This window comes from Cotesia typhae, unplaced genomic scaffold (genome assembly GCF_013202065.1).
Source record: "Cotesia typhae breed Kobodo isofemale line unplaced genomic scaffold, CoteBio_Ctyphae contig_9, whole genome shotgun sequence".
Classification (NCBI taxonomy): Eukaryota; Metazoa; Arthropoda; class Insecta; order Hymenoptera; family Braconidae; genus Cotesia; species Cotesia typhae.
In genome coordinates, this window is record NW_027423770.1 from 1,304,497 (window position 1) to 1,323,239 (window position 18,743).

Below are 18,743 nucleotides of genomic sequence, written 5' to 3' on the forward strand. Positions count from 1 at the left end.
AATCTTCAATATTAGTGAAATGGTGAGGTTTACGGAAAAAACATAGGATACCCTTTTTGTAGAGCATTAAATTTCCTACAAAATTCTTAAAAAAATTTTTTCTGTACGACCAATTAATGATGAGGAATGAATTTTTTTCTATTGGACTGAGAAAAAAATGAAAAACTGCGACGCGGAGGATCTTCCTATTAAAATTAAGAGTTCATATTTGGTGAGAATTTTTTTAAGGTGCCTAGTAACCCATTTTTCCGTATTAATTGTAAAAAAAAAATAGTTGATTTTTTTGACCCACCCTAATATATATATAGTAGGGTGCTTCATTTGGAACGACGATGTTTTTTCTCTATTGACAAAACATTGTTCTAAACATAGAAAAAAAAATTTTTACCTGAAAGGACAGCTCTTAAATTGAATTCTAAGTACTCGTTGGATGAATTTAAAGTCTTCCCATATAATTGACCCGTAAAAATTACTTTTTTTGCTTGAATTATCTATAGCATAGCGACATTTCATGATATTCATTTGACCATGGGCGGAAGATCTAGAGGGATCCTTCCTCTTTAAAAGCTCTTACTAAGCTCTATCTCGCCAGTAAAAATTTGAGCATTCGATTTTTGCTCAATGTTACGTCCCTAAAATTACGTATATAAATTCATTGAGATTTTTTTAATAATTAAATACCAGGTTTCGACACCTTGGGTAGTCGATCGACCCCCGGTGTGTCGTCACAGATGAGCTTACTTTCTTATTATTTTTTTATTATTGACTTACCATTATGGGCCTCATAAGTCTGCCCAGATAACCCCCTGGGTCTCTTGCCACTTAGCCTCGAAAGGGGGAAAGATGTCGTGACCCGTCTTTTGAAAGAACTCTTCGGAATAATACCCATACCTGGGGTCGTTGATAGGAATAACGCCCCCTGGAGGGTGAACCTCTGAAACTTTGATTGGGACCAGCTTCCAAGCCCTGGTGATGTCTGTTCAATAGGCAGGAGGGTTGTTGCTGACGAAGATGGACTAACCCGGCGGACCTCGGCACGTGGGTGATTTAGGCGAGTCTTCCTCGGCGGTTCGAACTACACTTATTCGGGGGTCAATTAATATCTCGTCGTCCGTTATTCGCACTACTGGTCTAACGTTCCGTACTACCTCCGCTCGCGGTTCGGCTGGAGTTTCGACGCCGATTGTCGGCAACGATAAATAGAATGGCTGGGCCAAATGACGACGACCCTCTTGCACCGAGCGACCCGATCTTCGTGACCGTTTTCCGTGAGGCATTTACGTACAGGAATTTGGTGCTGGCCGAACGCTGGCTAGCGCTCTTGCCGAAGATTTGGGACCTGGGGATACGCTGATTAAGCGCTCGCCCAGCAGAAGGGTTAGGTTGGCGAAACGCTGGCTAGCGCTTTAGCCGTAAGGTTTTTCTTATATGGGTTGGAACTGCTGTAAAGAGCTCCGCCCCATAATAAGTGTATTTGGACTATATGTTTTAGTGTAGTTGGTTTATTTTAAAAATGGGATCTGGAGAGGTTCATGCCTGAGGATGGAGATCTCTGCACTCGAGAGTCTCTAGATCTACTGACTTGAATGAGCTCCAGATTAATTTTTATAAACAGATTTTCAGTCATGTTTGCAGCTCAGGTTACTCCCTGAGAGAGTCATCGAGGCCCGGGTTCCATGCTAACGTAAGGTGTTTTGACTATCTCGGCCACAGCGACTCTGCTGATGCCTTATCGCGAGATTTCCGTTACTCAGCTGCTAATAAAACCACCAGCTCAGCAACGGCTATCTCTTAATGTGCATTCGGAGAATTTATATTGAATATGCTTACTTAAAATATAATGTATATAAAATAGTAAAAAAAATAATTTTAGGGGAAATTCTGAGAACGTAACACTCAAAAGTCGTGGTTTTTCGATATTTTCTCCTAAACTATCGCCCCAGCACCAAAAGTGCAACGGACCTTTTCTGTAAAGAATTCAATTTTCTACAAAATCAATTGATAGGTGAACTCTTCAAATGAATTGTCTCTGAGATAAGTTTGATTAATTATAAGAAAACAATAGATGACACTTTTTCTTGTAATTTTTATGCGTTTTAATAAAACAACAGTTGAAAAAAAAATTATAAAATTGTATATTTTTATATTCAACAATATTATTATCGTTTTAATGTCTAAGTTTTTTTAATTTTGAATTATCTTACAAATATTCTAATGAATATATATTTTTTATAGAATATATTCAAAATACATAGTCATACATAATTAATTGGAGTTAATGGGAATTTATCTTAACCTCCAAATGTCTCTCTCTGTTTGTTCATTCGGATGTCTATGTCTATTATTACAACGCTTACTGAAAAAAAATTTCCACTCCAACTACTACTCTTAATGCAAAAATTATTGTTTTGAGGTTAAGTTTCGTTAATGTAGTTTTCTCTCTATTTCTTTACTGTGCATATCGTTTCCTTTGTTCTATCTACACACTCTATTGTTGGATTTGTACTTTTCAACAGTTATCTCTGTAATAAGTTAGAAAATGGGAGATGAAATTGGAAATAAAGCCTACAATTATTACATACATTTGAATGATTAATTTTGATAAAAAACAATGACTTAAATATCGCGATGTTATGAATGTCTTCATGCATAAACATCGTGGACTTAAACTAACCATTCGACGGAGCTCGAATGAAGTTATTAGTGAATTGGATGAAATTTGGAGTCATGTTCGAATTCCTACTTGCCAACGATAACAGAGTATCAGAAAACTCGAAACATTCCATAAAGAGTATCTTAACCTAAAAAAAAATTAGGAAAACGGTTGACCCTGACGGCCATCTCTGCAACTTTCCACTACTTTCGTAATTAAGCGCTCGATATTGCACTTATTATGTTTTTGAGCTCTTCCAGCTAAAAAATCTATTTTTCGTGTAGTTTTGAGCTCTCCGAGCTCAAAAGTTTGATAGGAGTTTATTAAATCAATATTTTTAGAATTTTCAAATCATGATAACTTTTGAATGGATCAACCGATTTCCACGCGGTTGACGGCATTCGGCGCAGTTTCATCATCCTCATAACTGATTTTCAGGTTTTAATTGATCGAACCGAAAATTTCAGAGTAACCCCGAAAAAAACCTTTTTTGGTTTGCTTTCGTTCACGATAACTCACGAACAAATTAACCGATTTTGACCGGACTGGCGGCAAACGACGTGGTTTTTTTATGTTAAGAGCTGATTAATTTTTGAAATTTATCGGAAGAGCCGTTTAAAAGTTATTTAAAAAAAACCACGTTTCAAAAAATTTTTTTTGTAGTTTTTTTACAATTTCTTAAAATCTATTGGTCCGAATCGGTTTAAATTTTTAGAAAATTTAAGTTTGGTTAAGCCCTTTCGAATGGCACCAACCGCGATGAAATCGGGCAAGCCGTTCAAAAGTTATAAAAGGGTCACACACACACACACACACACACACACACACACACACACACACACACACACACACACACACACACACACACAGACGTACGGATATCATCGCGGGAATAGTCAGGGAAGCTTCCTAGGACCTTTAAATGTCAAGATCTGAGGAGAACTCGATTTTCGAAAAACGGGGTGAAACCAATAACTTCCCGATTTATGAAAATTTTCAATTTTCTTAGCGGGAAGTTAAAAATCGAAAATCAGTGAAGAAATTAAAGAATCAACAAAAAAAAACAGATAAATTTAATCTTAAACTAAATTGATTATTTGATATCACGGACAATAGCAGATATCATTATTTGCCAGATAACTGTAAAGAATTTCTTCTCAAAAGTAGACAGTTGGTTAATTGTTTTCAATTAGCTCATGAGTTGTTAAATGAATCTGCTATTGTTGATGATCAAGATATCGATGAATCAGTGCAATATGATGAAAATACAAACATCATTTAAAAAGAGTTAAGTAAGTATAAATGGAGCGCTATAAAATATATAAAATGTGATTATCAATTATGTTTATTCATCTCCTAACTTTTATTTTATTTAAAAATATATTTTCCAATATTTGATTTCTATTTCAGCTTTGAATCAAAATTCTTACACTTCAAATGAAACTAGTTTTAGTAGTCAATTGTCAACCGACAATGAACTGAAACTACGTCACTCTAATTTTGAAGATGAGCTAGAAGTACCGAAATCTAAAGTGGCAAAAAAGAATATTATCACACCTGAACTAGTCTCAGCATTAGATAGAACCAATACAACTGACAGAAATGCTATGCACATTATTGCATCAGTTCTTTTAAGTATTGGAGAAGATCCGGAAAGTTATAATTTAAGTTATTCGACCATTCATAATCATCATGTGAAACTTCGAAAAAATATTGCCGTAAATGTGAAAAACACATTTCAAAATGATCTCTGTCTTGTCATTTACTGGGATAGTAAATTACTCACTTCAGGATCTATGAAAGAAGAACGATTACCAATTATTGCATCTGGAGTAAACGTGAAATAGTTACTTTCTGTTCCAGCGGTAGACAGAGAAACTGGAGTAAAAGAAGCTGATGCAATTTATACCGTCCTGAATGAATGGAATCTTATCGATTGCGTTAAAGCATTTTGCTTCGACACGACTGCTACAAATACTGGTAAATTTAGAACTTATAAATGTCTTCTATGCGTTAATGGTAACCATAATAGAACGAAATTATTTTTCAGGGATTAATTCCGGTGTATGCACTTTATTGAAAAAGAAATTAAGTCATGATGTACTTGATTTAGCGTGTCGTGATCATATTCTGGAAATCATATTAAGAAATGTTACTGAAATCGCTTGGCCAGTAACTAACAGTCCAAACGTTCCAATATCTAAGAGGTTAAGAGATAATTGGGCTAAAATTAACACATCTTTGTATGATATCGGCATCGAAGACGACATAATTAAAGATGTCGTGGATGAGAATAAGAATAATATAATTTAAAATTTATTCGAAATGTTTAAAATCTAATAACAAATCATTATATTAATTATGGGATCATAATTCGGAGTTTGCGGGGTGGTTTTTTAAATAATAATTTTTTTCGATACACAGGAGTTTAATCGATAAGTACAAAAGGTTTCTTTTGTTGATTTTCAATGGGCACCAATAATTTGAATTTTAATTTCTAAGCAATCCCGATTTTTGTGCGTTATCAAGTCATATTTCGGTATCTATGGGGTGTTTTTACAATTTTTTAAATTTGTCTGATGGTCAAAAGTACCACTGATAATTTTGATTGGTATTTTTTTTCTATTTCGAATGCACTGTGAATATTTTAATTTTTATGTTAAATAATCCCGAAATACTCGGCTTTATTAGGCTGTATCTTAGTGTCTATGGGGTGGTTTTTGTAATTTTTAATTTTTTTCTGATTGTTATGGGTATAGTTAACTATTAGTCCTAGATTTTTATTTGAAATTTTGAGTAGTCGTCGAAAATTTCTATTTTAATTATTGAAATATCGCACAATTTTTGGCTTTATGGGACTGTGTCTCCCTGTCTATGGGGTAGTTTTTTATTTTTAAAAATTTTCTTCTCCTACTGTAGTGTCACTGATTATTTTTATTGCTTTTTTTTTTTCACTTCAAGTGCACTCTGATCATTTGAATTTCATTATTAAATAATCGCGAATTTTCGGCTTTACGGGGCTGTATCTCCCTGTTTATGGGGTAGTTTTTTATTTTTTTTCAATTTTTTTGGTCTACAGTAGTGTCACTGATTATTTTTATTGCTTTTTTTTTAACTTCAAGTGCACACTGATCATTTGAATTTCATCATTAAATAATCGCAAATTTTTGGCTTTATGGGGCTGTATCTCAGAGTGTATGGGGTACTTTTATAACTTTTCTTTTTTTTTTTTTTAATTACAGGGGTATCATTGAATATGACTGTTGGCTTTTTTTTTTTTCATCTTTCGGTGACACCGAAAATTTGAGTTTTAATTATCAAAAAATCGCACATTTTTTATTTTATGGGGCTGTCTATGGGATGATTTTTCTAATATTAATTTTTTTTTATTTACAGGAGTATCATTGATCATTATTATTGCATGCGGGCATCCCGCTATAACTGAGCAATGATATCACACGTGTGCAAGCGAGCGCGCACTCATTGCCTGTCGCGCTTCCACTCACTCGCTCTTGCGCCTACCGTTCTGCCGCTAAACCGCGCTCCTCATTGGTCTATTTTCATAAATTTGTAGTAATTTTTCTATGGGTCTGATCGAAAAATGGTAAAGGACTTTTCTATTCAGAATCCAATTTTCTACCACACCCTGTCCGGTGGCTCACGACTTCTGAGACACCCTGTATATATATATATATATATATATATATATATATATATATATATATATATATATATATATATATAAATCGAAGATGACATCGAGCTGTTTTCCCAGAGATAGCGAAATTCCTAATATTTAATCTATCGTTTAAGTAGTTGTACACAGAATTGTAAAAAATACAATATTAGTAATTATTTATGACTTAAGCCGATTATGTTCTTTTATGATTATGGCAATGAGCTTGAGTCTGGAGTGGTCACCAAACGTAGCCGTGGTCACAGGATAGTAAAAAGGTATCGACAGACAATGAGGGCTGTCGAAATATTTTTTTGGAGAAGTACTTAGTGTACTTAGATGAGCAGTGCTGGTTAAGCATTGCTCGAGTAGAGACGTTGAGTATATCCTGCTGACCTCGTATTCGTTCTCAGACTTGTTGCCCAGCGCTTTACCATAGAATTATATTCCAATAATTAGTTAACCTCCGATTTATTATATTACAAATATTTGTAGCTGCTGTATGATTTGTACGAGATAGTGTTTTATTTTAATTATTGTAAAAATAAACGAATATGGAATCGACAAGCCCACTGAATTCTACCGCCCCTGACAATGTTAATCCGACATATATATATATATACACATAATGAAGGATATTTGGATAACTAGGTATAACTTTGGATAAAATGGATAAACAAAGGATATCGTCGGTAATTTCTTAACCTCAAAGTATCTCCTAAAATCCCTCGAATATTCAAAGCGCTGCGATTTTTTTTTTTTTTCATTGTGCCCTGAAACTTCAAATTCTTTGCTTTTGCAAAAATCACCATTATGAGCGATTCTGTGATTTTTATTCATTTTTTCAATGAAAAAATTTTTTTCTCTCTGAAATCTTTATTTTTTCGATGAAAGAGATTGATTTTTTTAAAAGTTAAAAAAAAAAAATTTTTTTCAATTATTTTTTCGAAATTTTCTCGACTTTTTTCGACTGCTGTTTCACCGCCGGCATTAGCGTTATTCAAAGCGTACCACGCAGGGGTTGCTCGGTCGGATTTACGCTTCTGTGTGTGTGTGTATGCTTCTGTGTGTTTCTGTGTGTTTGTCTGTCTGTCTACAACTGTTGAAGGACCTCTATACGCACGGCAGTCACAGTTCAGTACCGTGTATTGCCACCTCTGTTCCGAATCACAGCTCGTAAGCGCTCTTGCATGTTGTTGCATCGTCTAATGTTACGTTGCGAAATTCCTTGCTTACAACGTAACACCACTTGAGTCAACTGATGAAGATTGTGCAGTTGCGGATAGTCTCGCTGCAATCGACGCTGCAATCGAGTCAGGTTTTTTAGTACAATTAACTCTCTTCTCAACACCGTGTCCGAGTCAACCAACTCGCTCAGAGCCCTCGGCATACCTATCGCTGAATGGGACTCTGTCGTGGTTCATCTGATGACTTAGCACTTGGATCCCAAAACACGGGAAGATTGGGAGATGCATCTCGGGTCCACCACCGAATACGCGTCCAAAGAACAGCTAACAAACTTTCTCACTGGAACAGCTCGAGCTCTTGAAAGTATTGAGGCTTAAACTAAATTGTCTACTAGGTAGCCGAAGCAGGACAAGAAGACAGGTCAGCCAGCCAGGATTCATCACGTCGCAACTGAGCAAGTCGACATTTCATCTCAACGAGATTCAAAACCTTACGTCAACGATTTGAACAACAACTGCAACTGCTGTGGCAAGAGCCACTATCTGGCCTTTTGTCCTGATTTTGCCGCAATGTCCGATGACGAGAAGCTGCACATGGTCAAAACTAAACGATTGTGCTACAACTGTCTGGGGCGTCATAACGTCTACAAATGCAACAATCCACAATCTTTGTGGCATGGACTTTACAAAAACCCTCCTCAATCGAAGCAACGCCAGTGTTAGCAACTTTTTCCGACAAACTAAAATCCTTAGCTCAGTTTCCTCAACCTGAAGCCGATGAAGTTGCCTCAACACAATGACAACCATGGCAGCCCAGTCAGAGTCAAGACAGTCATCTCAAACAAGAAAATCATCTCCAGTCAAGCACCTCGTGCTACAAGTCATCTCGATTACCAAGCATCATCAAGACATCTCAGTCCGAGCAGACAAATACTGAGTCGAATATCGTAACTCTGACAGCAACAGACACTAGGTCATCAGTTCTTCTCGCCACTTGCAAGGCCGTTATAGTCTCTCCAGATCAAGTTACAACAGTGATCCGTCTTCTCATTGACCCTGGATCCGAACTGACACTTGTGTCAACAAATGTAGTCAAACGAGCTAAGTTAGCCTGCCAAGACGCAGAGATTCCTATCATGGGTGTTGGAAATTAAAGGTCTAGCACAACTCGTGGCCAAGCAAGACTATTGTTACAGTCCTGCAATGCCAACAAACAAGTCTACATTAACGCTTACGTGTTACCTCAAATTACTGCCCGTATCCCATCAGTTGCCATTCCAGATCAACATTGGCCTCATTTAAATACCTTAAAAAGAGCTAATCCAGACTTCTTGTAACCGGAAAATATCGATGTTCTCATTGGAGCAGACACCCTCAACTGCATTCTTGAGCCTTCACCAATTGTCAAAGGACACTTAGATGAGCCAATAGCCATTCACACTAGGGTGGGTCAAAAAAATCGAATAATTTATTTTTGATTTTATACTCTGAAAAATAGGTTCGTAGACACCTAAAAAGAATTCTCTCCAAGTATAAGCTCTTAATTATAACGGGAAGGTCCTCCGCTTTGCGGGTTTCTATTTTTTTCGAATAATCAGATAAAAAAATTTATATCTCGCTTCCAACTGCTTGGAAAAATATTCCGTGGCATAGATTTTGTGAGAAATTGAATGCTTTACAAAAAAGGTCTCTTATGACTTTTTCAAAAACTCAACCGATTAAAAGATATTCATAGTTGAAGTTTGGCTATTTTAAGGAAAATATTCGTTTTTATTATGAATTTTATAAGTCGATGAAAAAAATTATTTCGGATTGCGGAACTCATGATTTTGTAGGAAATTTACTGCTCTACAAAAATGGTCTCTTATGATTTTTTGATTAAGTGAAGCCGTTACGAGATATTCATCGTCAAACATTAACGAATATCAATATTTCCAGTTTTTGATCAATAATTCGATAAATTTTAATTTAAACTATGAGTTTCAGGAAAATTTACATAAATTTGAGTTTCGATCGATAAAGAAATGTTATAAACAATTTTTTTAATATTGTTTTCAGTCTTGAGCTTGTTTGATTGCATTAAAACAAGAAATTAGAGCATTTTTTTCGACATATAGCCAATGATTAGTTTAATTTGAAGTGAATGACATATTTCTTTGTCAAATTTAATATGAAAAGTATTGAATCAAGTGAGAAACAACCAGTATTTAACTTTTTTATAGATAAATTTTTTATTGAATTATCAATTGCAATATAATTGTCTATATTTTTAACATAACAGTACGCTATTACTATAAATAATTTCTTTTATTACAATTTGGGAATGTTTTTGATGTTCTTTGACAACTTGCAATAAGTACTGGAATTGTTCTTCATTTTTTGTCAAGCATTGATTATATTCACTGACTAATGCAACAGCTCGCTCTGCTGAATCATTGACAACTTTTAGTTGTTGAAAGTATTCTTTATTTTCGAGATAACTCTCATTAGTAGGCCATAATTCAACATCGACATCAAGAAAGTCATACGGTAGATCGAAGATTTTGAAAAGATTTAATGACTTTTTAGACACAAAGTCACTCAGAGTTCTCTGCGCCAATGAATTCAAATCTTTTTAGCAATTACAAATCTTTTAGCTTTAGAATCTGTACCTTCACGAGTATTAACAGCTTCAACAATACGTTTTTTTACTTCTAATGGAACGCCATCGTCAAACAGTGATAAAATGGCAAGTTCATCGCTCAAATACCATAAGTGCGAAATCATTTTTTCACACGTAGCTGAAGAAATCAAAGGATTGATATGTTTGTACTCCAATAAATTTTTCATAAACTGCAAGTCATGATAAGCAGCAGTTGTTGCAGAAGTTGATGAAAACCAAGCTTTTAAATACAATGTGACTATAAAAATACAGAAATGACGAAGACCATGCAATTCTTTCTGAGAGAGTTTGAATTCATCTCTGAATAGATACATTTTCAAACTATAAATGGCCTTAGCCATCCATCTAGCATGATGAACAGCACCAGGACGTTTGAAAGAAATCTTTTCTTGAGGCATTTCTCCAAGGAAAATCAATGATAATTCCAATAATTCTTTATCTAACTTATTATAACATTTCTTTATCGATCGAAACTCAAATTTATGTAAATTTTCCTGAAACTCATAGTTTAAATTAAAATTTATCGAATTATTGATCAAAAACTGGAAATATTGATATTCGTTAATGTTTGACGATGAATATCTCGTAACGGCTTCACTTAATCAAAAAATCATAAGAGACCATTTTTGTAGAGCAGTAAATTTCCTACAAAATCATGAGTTCCGCAATCCGAAATAATTTTTTTCATCGACTTATAAAATTCATAATAAAAACGAATATTTTCCTTAAAATAGCCAAACTTCAACTATGAATATCTTTTAATCGGTTGAGTTTTTGAAAAAGTCATAAGAGACCTTTTTTGTAAAGCATTCAATTTCTCACAAAATCTATGCCACGGAATATTTTTCCAAGCAGTTGGAAGCGAGATATAAATTTTTTTATCTGATTATTCGAAAAAAATAGAAACCCGCAAAGCGGAGGACCTTCCCGTTATAATTAAGAGCTTATACTTGGAGAGAATTCTTTTTAGGTGTCTACGAACCTATTTTTCAGAGTATAAAATCAAAAATAAATTATTCGATTTTTTTGACCCACCCTAATTCACACGGTTTTTGGATGGGCCTTTCTAGGACCAGCGTCATCTCAGCTTAGCGATTAAGCACCACAGTCATTACATATAGTGTTAAATAACCAGCTTCAAGACTCACTTACCCGATTCTAGGTCCAAGAAGAGGTGCCTGAACCAGCAAAACCATCTTGTTGCTTACTAGATGCTCAATATGAAGATCACTATATCAGCACACACTCAAGGAATCCCGAAGGCCGCTACGTTGTACGTATTCCACTGTCCTCAGACGTCTCTCAACTTAGAGACTCCAGACATACCGCTTACAGATGTCACGTGAGACATCTTAACCGGTTAGACTCCAACGAACTACTCAAGCAACGCTACTTCGACTTTATGCGGGAGTACGAGACGTTAGGACATATGGTAGCGCTTCCCAAAGATAATTCTGAGCCACAACACGCCTATTATCTGCCCCACCACGGAGTTCTTCGAGAACAAAATACTTCTACGAAGCTCAGGGTAGTGTTCAATGGAACCTGTAAAACTACATCCCAAGTCTCTCTAAACGACATACAGCACGCTGGTCCAAAGACACAACAAGACATCATCGACGTGTTACTTTGGATCAGGCGTCACAAGGACATGTTCATGACTGACATTGTTAAAATGTTTCGTCAAATGGAGGTTCATCCAGATGATTGGGATTTGCAACGCATCTTCTAGGTCAATAAACAGCTCGATGTTCAAGCTTACCAACTGAAGACAATCACGTAAGATACTCGTTCTGCTCCGTACCTAGCTTGTAGAACGCTTATCCAACTAGTAGAAGACGAACAAGAGACCTATCCATTGGCAGTAGATCCTATTTTAAAAGGTAGCTACGTAGACGAAATCTCTGGTGGACCTGATTCGATTGAACACCTCAACTTAATTGCTCAGCAACTGAACAATATGTGTGCATCAGCATGCCTACCATTAGACAAGTGGAAAAATAATAGTCAAGAATTCATCATTCCATCGACATCTCAATTGAAAGACAAATTAATGATTCACACATTCGACGAATCATTGTCTAAAGTCCTCGGCATATCGTGGTCGTCTTCTCAAGATGCGTTTACGTTTTAAGGAAGCATATCAGAAAAGGGAGTAATAACAAAAAGAGCGATTCTCTCAGAGGTAGCTCAGCTCTTTGATCCATTAGGCTTGATCTCACCGGTTGTCATTCGAGCCAAGATATTGCTTCAGCAGCTATGGTTAGAAAAGTTGAGCTGGGATGAGCCACTTTGTCCAGACACGATCCACCAATGGACCAAGTTTCGGGAAGACATTTCGAAACTCACTGAGTTACAAATCCCAATATAGATCCAACTTCAATGAGATTCTTATTTTGTACAGTTGCACGGCTTTTCTGACGCCTCCCAGCTAGCAATAGCTGCAGTTGTCTATCTCAGAGTAACCGACCAAGAAGGGAACTTAAAAGTCACTCTAGTCTGTTCAAAAACTAAAGTAGCTCCAATCAAGCGGTTGACTATTCCCAGACTTGAGCTGTCTGCTGCAGTCAAATTAAAGAATTATTGGTAACAAAATTATAAAAGATTAGTAATAAATAACAAGCAAACTATTTATTTGTAAACTAAAATTACTATTTGCATGTTAAATAACTTATCAATAAATGTTTATTATTAGCTGGATCGGAATATTGAAAAAGAGCGTCAATTCATAGTATTCGTATTTTATCATTTATTCGATAAAATATCGCAGTTTAAAAAGTACTGAACCAATGAAACTCTTATTAACTATGAACAACTAATTTATGACCTTGATTTAACTTATTTAATTAATTAATCATCTAAACATGAGTATCGTTGTTATTATTATTATTATTATTGATCAATTTAATCTAATTAAAAGTGACGAGTTATTAATATGCGTGGCACCATACACAAGTATTAGTATTGGTTATTTGTTATGAGCGTTCATATTTCTTGAATTTAACAATATTATGAATTATTAATGGTGATTAATTTGACTGCACGAGTTTATTAAATTGTAATTATCACGTTAACTGATATTTATGACGAGACAATAATTATAACGAGCGATGAGATGATTGATGAACACGGTAGAGAGTACGAATGCTAACTGAACAAGACTTTGCAGTCATACGGGAAATCATAACAGAAAAAGATTATAAGATTATGTGCATACTTGGCGGATTTGTGAAAAGGTCACCTTAGCCAGGTATGACAAAGACTGGAAAATTGAGACTACCCGAGAAAAATTTTCTCTGTATAGTAGACTCTGTAAAATCATATATAACTGTATATAACCATGTATGATTATATATGAAATCACATATATAATTATACCTAAGTATGTATAATTACATATAATCACACGTGTTTATAAATGGAATTGTATATGAGGATATGAATAATTATATATGACTATATAAGAAGCAATATACAGCCATGCAAGATTACATACAATTCTATATCAATTATAAATGCTTATATGTAATTCGCATTTAGACAAATTTTTAATCATACTTAACTGTTATAACCTGATATATAATCATTAATAAGTCTCTATACAATCAGATCCGATCAGACTTGCATAGTCAGATGTGATGAAATTTTTTTTTTGAGAAAAAAATTTTTTTTGGTAATCACAAAAAGTGCAATATGACGTTTATCATAATGTTCAAATAATTCTGAAATAAAAAATTTGTTACATTTCTAATGAGATGTTTTGGTCTACTCTACTACTACCAAATAGTAAAACCGTTATTTATTTTATTATCTAAATAAGTGTTATATTATAATAAGATTCGGTAAGATAAATAAAATATGAATTATGACTATACAAATATATTTGTAACAAGATTTGCTTTCTGTCCAATTGGCCTCTAATCAATTGATAAACAAACTAAAATTTTAACAATAAACAACAATAATTATTAGGGCGCCACCAGGTTTATTATCACGGTTCATGGAACCGGTCCAGAGCAGAGAATTCTTATCTTAGGGTAGAGAGAGTGGAGAAAGGTGCTGTTGGATAATAAAATTTTAATGAACAATATATTGATATTTATTAACAATAAAATTTAGCATTCGAAGCGCTCACTCACACACACTATAATCACTTAAAACTATAGCCTAACTAACGGCTAACCAGAACTAACCCTTTTTAATACAAGCCTAAGTAACGGCTAACCAGAACCAACTCAACACTATTAACACTCTCTATCACACATTACCCATACAAATCTTCACACACGTATCCCACACTTGAATGACTTTATTTTTACTGATTTAAAAATTGATCATAGTTAAGTTGATTTACAATTACTTAATTGAATTATTCAATCATTAGCTTTAATTAACAACATTTCAAATTAACGATCAAATTCAAAATAACTAAATAATCAAATTTTCAATGTCTGATGACTAATTTATTTTTGATTTAATATATTAAAAAAGATTAAAATTCCTAACTAATTTATTGCTGTGGTCGTAATACAACAATAAATATTTAATTACAAGAGGTCTTAATATCTAGAATTAATAAATTAAAATATGGAGACAAAGGTCTTAATAATCTGCCGACATGGTAAGTGTTCCGTCCGAGATTTCACAAGATTAATTTTGATAATTAATTTAATCACAATTAATAATTAATGATAAATTTCAAAAATTATTCAAAAATCGACGAAGAAAATTAAATAATTATAACCAAATTATTGGTGAAATTTTTCAACATAAAATAACTAAATTCCTGAACTTAATGTCTACGCTGATGATTATCAATTTTCAGTAATGAATGTTATTTTAAATTATCTGAATTTCACGAACTTAAGTTAAAATTAATTAATTTTCATGTGACTGAATATCTCACAATCTAAATTAAGTCCAACTTATTATTCCCTAATATAAATTTCGGCAATATTCCGTGTAAAAATTTTCATTCACGAAAATTTGACAAAAGTCGACATATTAAAATTTCTACTCTGAAACATTCGCTAGTTCGGTGGTTATTGTCCTTGGCTATTTGGAATTACTGTGACGCAAAAATATATCGGCGTTTGACCAAAATTCCACGAGAAAACACTTGTTTATTATTTTGCAAGCATAAAAATGAATCACTCGCTTTTGAATTACTTGTTTATAAAACTACAACAATTAAATAAACTACTTTTTCAGATGTTAATTAATTTAATTGATTAATTTTTGTTAGTTAAAATTTCTCCTGAAGAGTGTAAAAAGAATTCATCCCTCAAGGTCGACTAAGTGACTCTCCGGTATAAACCCCCATGAAAATCACTCAGTCCATGCTAGCGAACGTTATTAAATTCTGATTAATTAAATAATCGTCGATTTAACGATCAAATTAATAAATAAAAAGGAGGAGCAACCGAGTATTAGGTAAACTGCGGTCCACTCCTTTCCCACAGAGTAATAATTGATACCTTGACGAATAAATCGATGATCGAACTCACTAATTGAGGATGATCTCTCTTTAGGCCCGAAGATCGAGACGCGCCAGTGCTATGTCGAACGATTATTGATATCCGGCGACTTATCGATTTAGGGTAATTTTACCCTGTTAGACGGCAGCACAACAGACAGAAACTCCAAGACTTACGGAGATATCCAACATTAAGCAGCATTGAGAAGGGTTAATAGTTGGAGGGGTGACCGCTGGTGTTATAGCTGTAAAATTATATCTAAACGTCTTTTTTAAAGACTTAAACCTTTTAAAGATCATAAAATATTGTTTCTTCTTGTTTTCGTATAGAACCAGCAAAGTTCCCCGAACTCAACTCCAAATAGCTCTCCAAGAAGTTCGAAATCTCCACTGCTTCTTCAAGGAGGGATGATGAACAGTAGATCAGCTCCGTCAACTCCAGGAAATTCAGTTGTTATTACTCAGCAACAAGATCTGCAAGAAGCAGACACGTCATCATCTGGGCAAGGTTTTCAAAACCAAACGACTAATTCGAATCTGCAACTGAATATACATGTTGCAGTTCCAAACTCATCACCAGATAATTTGGCTTGTGTTGGAGGAGATGTAAGGTAAGGCTCTGATCAGCAAGGAAAGATTTGAAAAAATATCTAAATAACACAGTCTGACTATTTGTAAGCGCATTTCTACGATCAACTTTTAAATTTATGATGCAATCTTCATAATAAAAAATCAATATTACGATTGAAAATTTCTATATTTGCTCTTTAATGGCCGGTTTGATACTAAAAACTAATGAGTCGTCTACGATTTCAACTTATAATTATCGATTGTTTTGATAAAATCAAGTGTCACAAACGGAGTGAGTGATGGGCGTAAGGGTTAAGAACAAGCTCTAACGTTATCTCTAAGTATAAGCTCACTTCGATCACGAGTAACCTATTCTATTAATCAATTGTAATTTTACTAGTAATGGAGATCTTACTTTATTTTACAAGTTAAAAAATGAAAGAATGAAATTCTATTTGTTTGAATTTCTTGAGACAAACAAGTTAGTTCGTTACAAATTTGGGTTAACAAATAATAAACAATGAATAAAAATAGAACTAAGACGACCACAAACGTTAGGTAAAAGATAAGTTTAGAAAACAATGTTTTAGAAAAAAAAATTAGGAAAACTGTTGACCCTGCAGGCCATCTCTGCAACTTCCCGCTACTTTCGTAATTAAGCATTCAAAATTGCGCTGATTACGTTTTTGAATTCGAAGAGCTCAAAAATATAATTTTCATGTAGTTTTGAGCTCTCTGAGCTCGAAAGTCTGATAGAAATTATGACCCTGAAGTTGGCCGACACCTGCCATTTTAAAAATGAAAAAACCTGTAATTTGAAAGCAAAATTTTTTTTTTAATTTTGAAAAAATACTCGTCTAGATTTTTGAACTTTCTAAACGAGTATTTTTCTCAAAATATCAAATAATAAATTTTCGAGTTATAATTCGAAATTAAATTTTATAATTAAATGTTTTTCATTTAAAAATTTTTACAAATTTAATTATTTTTTGATTTTTATTTATAATTTTCTGAAATCTAAACGAGAAATTTTTCTATTTTTGACTTTTTCAATTTTTTAGCCTAAAATTCACCGAAAACCTCTATTTTTCAAAAAAATATCTTATAATTTGGAAAAAATAAAAATTTTCAAATTAAAAAAAAATACTCGTGTAGATTTTTCAATTTTCTGGACGAGTATTTTTTTTTTTCATATTCATAACTTTTTTCTTTTGAATAATCTAAATTTATACTAATAAGTATTTATAATTGATTAAAAAATTTTTTTAATAATTTATCGTCAGGGGCTCCCTTATTTATAACTACGAGTGTACTTCCGACAGAATTGCAAAGTTTTGGCGCTGTTGGTTTGATTTCAAAAAATATTCTCTAGATAATTAGTTACTAAAAAATTTTAATTTTTCACATCATTTTAAGATGAAATAAATAGGAATAAATGAGATATTAATAGAATAACCGAATAATTTTCAAAGTTTTGACTGTTTCTTTATTTGATATATACACTAAATTCTTAAACATTAATAATTTAACTCTACTTTATTGAAATTGTGTTAACCAAATACAGCAACGATCACAATTGTACACAAAATACTCATTTGACATTTCTTCTTGATCCTTATTCAAATACCTTAAACACCGGAAGTGTGACCATTTATGACAGGAACTGCACATAAACCATGTTTGATCATCATTAAAAAGTTCTTGATGTCCACAAACAAGACATGAATTTCTCACATCCAGAGACTTTACAAGACACAGTTCTCTTAAAAAAAAATCTTATAGCTGTTGGATCTATGGATCTAGTGTTGTTGATGTTACCCTTTAAAATTTGATCAATATAGTGTATGACGAAAATACCACAATTCAATGTGTCACTAGCATCTTGTTTAGGATAATTGTCTGCAGAAATGATTTTTAATTTTAGATTAACTTCAGGGAAAACACGTTTATAATAAAGATTAAAATTTTTTAAAATTTCTTCATTACTTATTAACTTATTTAACCCAGAATCAAAAACATAAAATTTTTTTTTTGTTAAATCAATGTAAATTAAAATCCAAATGTAAATTTTTTATATTAAGAGGAAGAAATATTTTCGTTTCATTTTCCCATTCTCTTCTTAAATTTTCAAAAAAATATTCTTCTTTCGTTAAATTCGCTGATAAGAAAACAATGGAGCTTATTTCACATAATACGTACGCAATGTCTTCATAATTACCCAATTCTAATATAGTGAAATTAGCGCAATAGTCGATTATAAAATTTGACAACCAATTATTCCCCAATAATGAACTGTAATCATCACCATACAAATAAATGAACTTCGTTTCATCATTGATATTTTTCGTGAAAGCAAATGTTAACCTAAAATCACTGTATAATAATTGTAATTTAACTAATAATTTTAATTTTAGATTTAAATAATATATGTATTAAAATTAATCCAACAATCAATTTATTCAAACAAACCTATTGATCTCAATAAATTAAAACTCGAAAGTTCCCGGTGTATTAGTCTA

The 18,743-nt window shown here is 33.3% G+C and overlaps 1 protein-coding gene across 6 annotated transcripts in view; it reads left to right on the forward strand.

Moving 5' to 3' along the window:
* Positions 1–18,743, forward strand: part of LOC141533470 (dystrobrevin beta) — a 633,463-nt gene that overhangs the window by 322,904 nt on the left and 291,816 nt on the right. For all 6 annotated transcript variants that reach the window (XR_012480273.1, XM_074252367.1, XM_074252368.1 and 3 more), the window contains one exon: positions 15,985–16,265. Coding sequence is in view for 5 of the 6 variants with exons in the window: in XM_074252367.1 (XP_074108468.1) it covers positions 15,985–16,265 (281 nt within the window). In the remaining variant the exon portion in view is untranslated. The remainder of the gene's footprint in view (positions 1–15,984; positions 16,266–18,743) is intronic.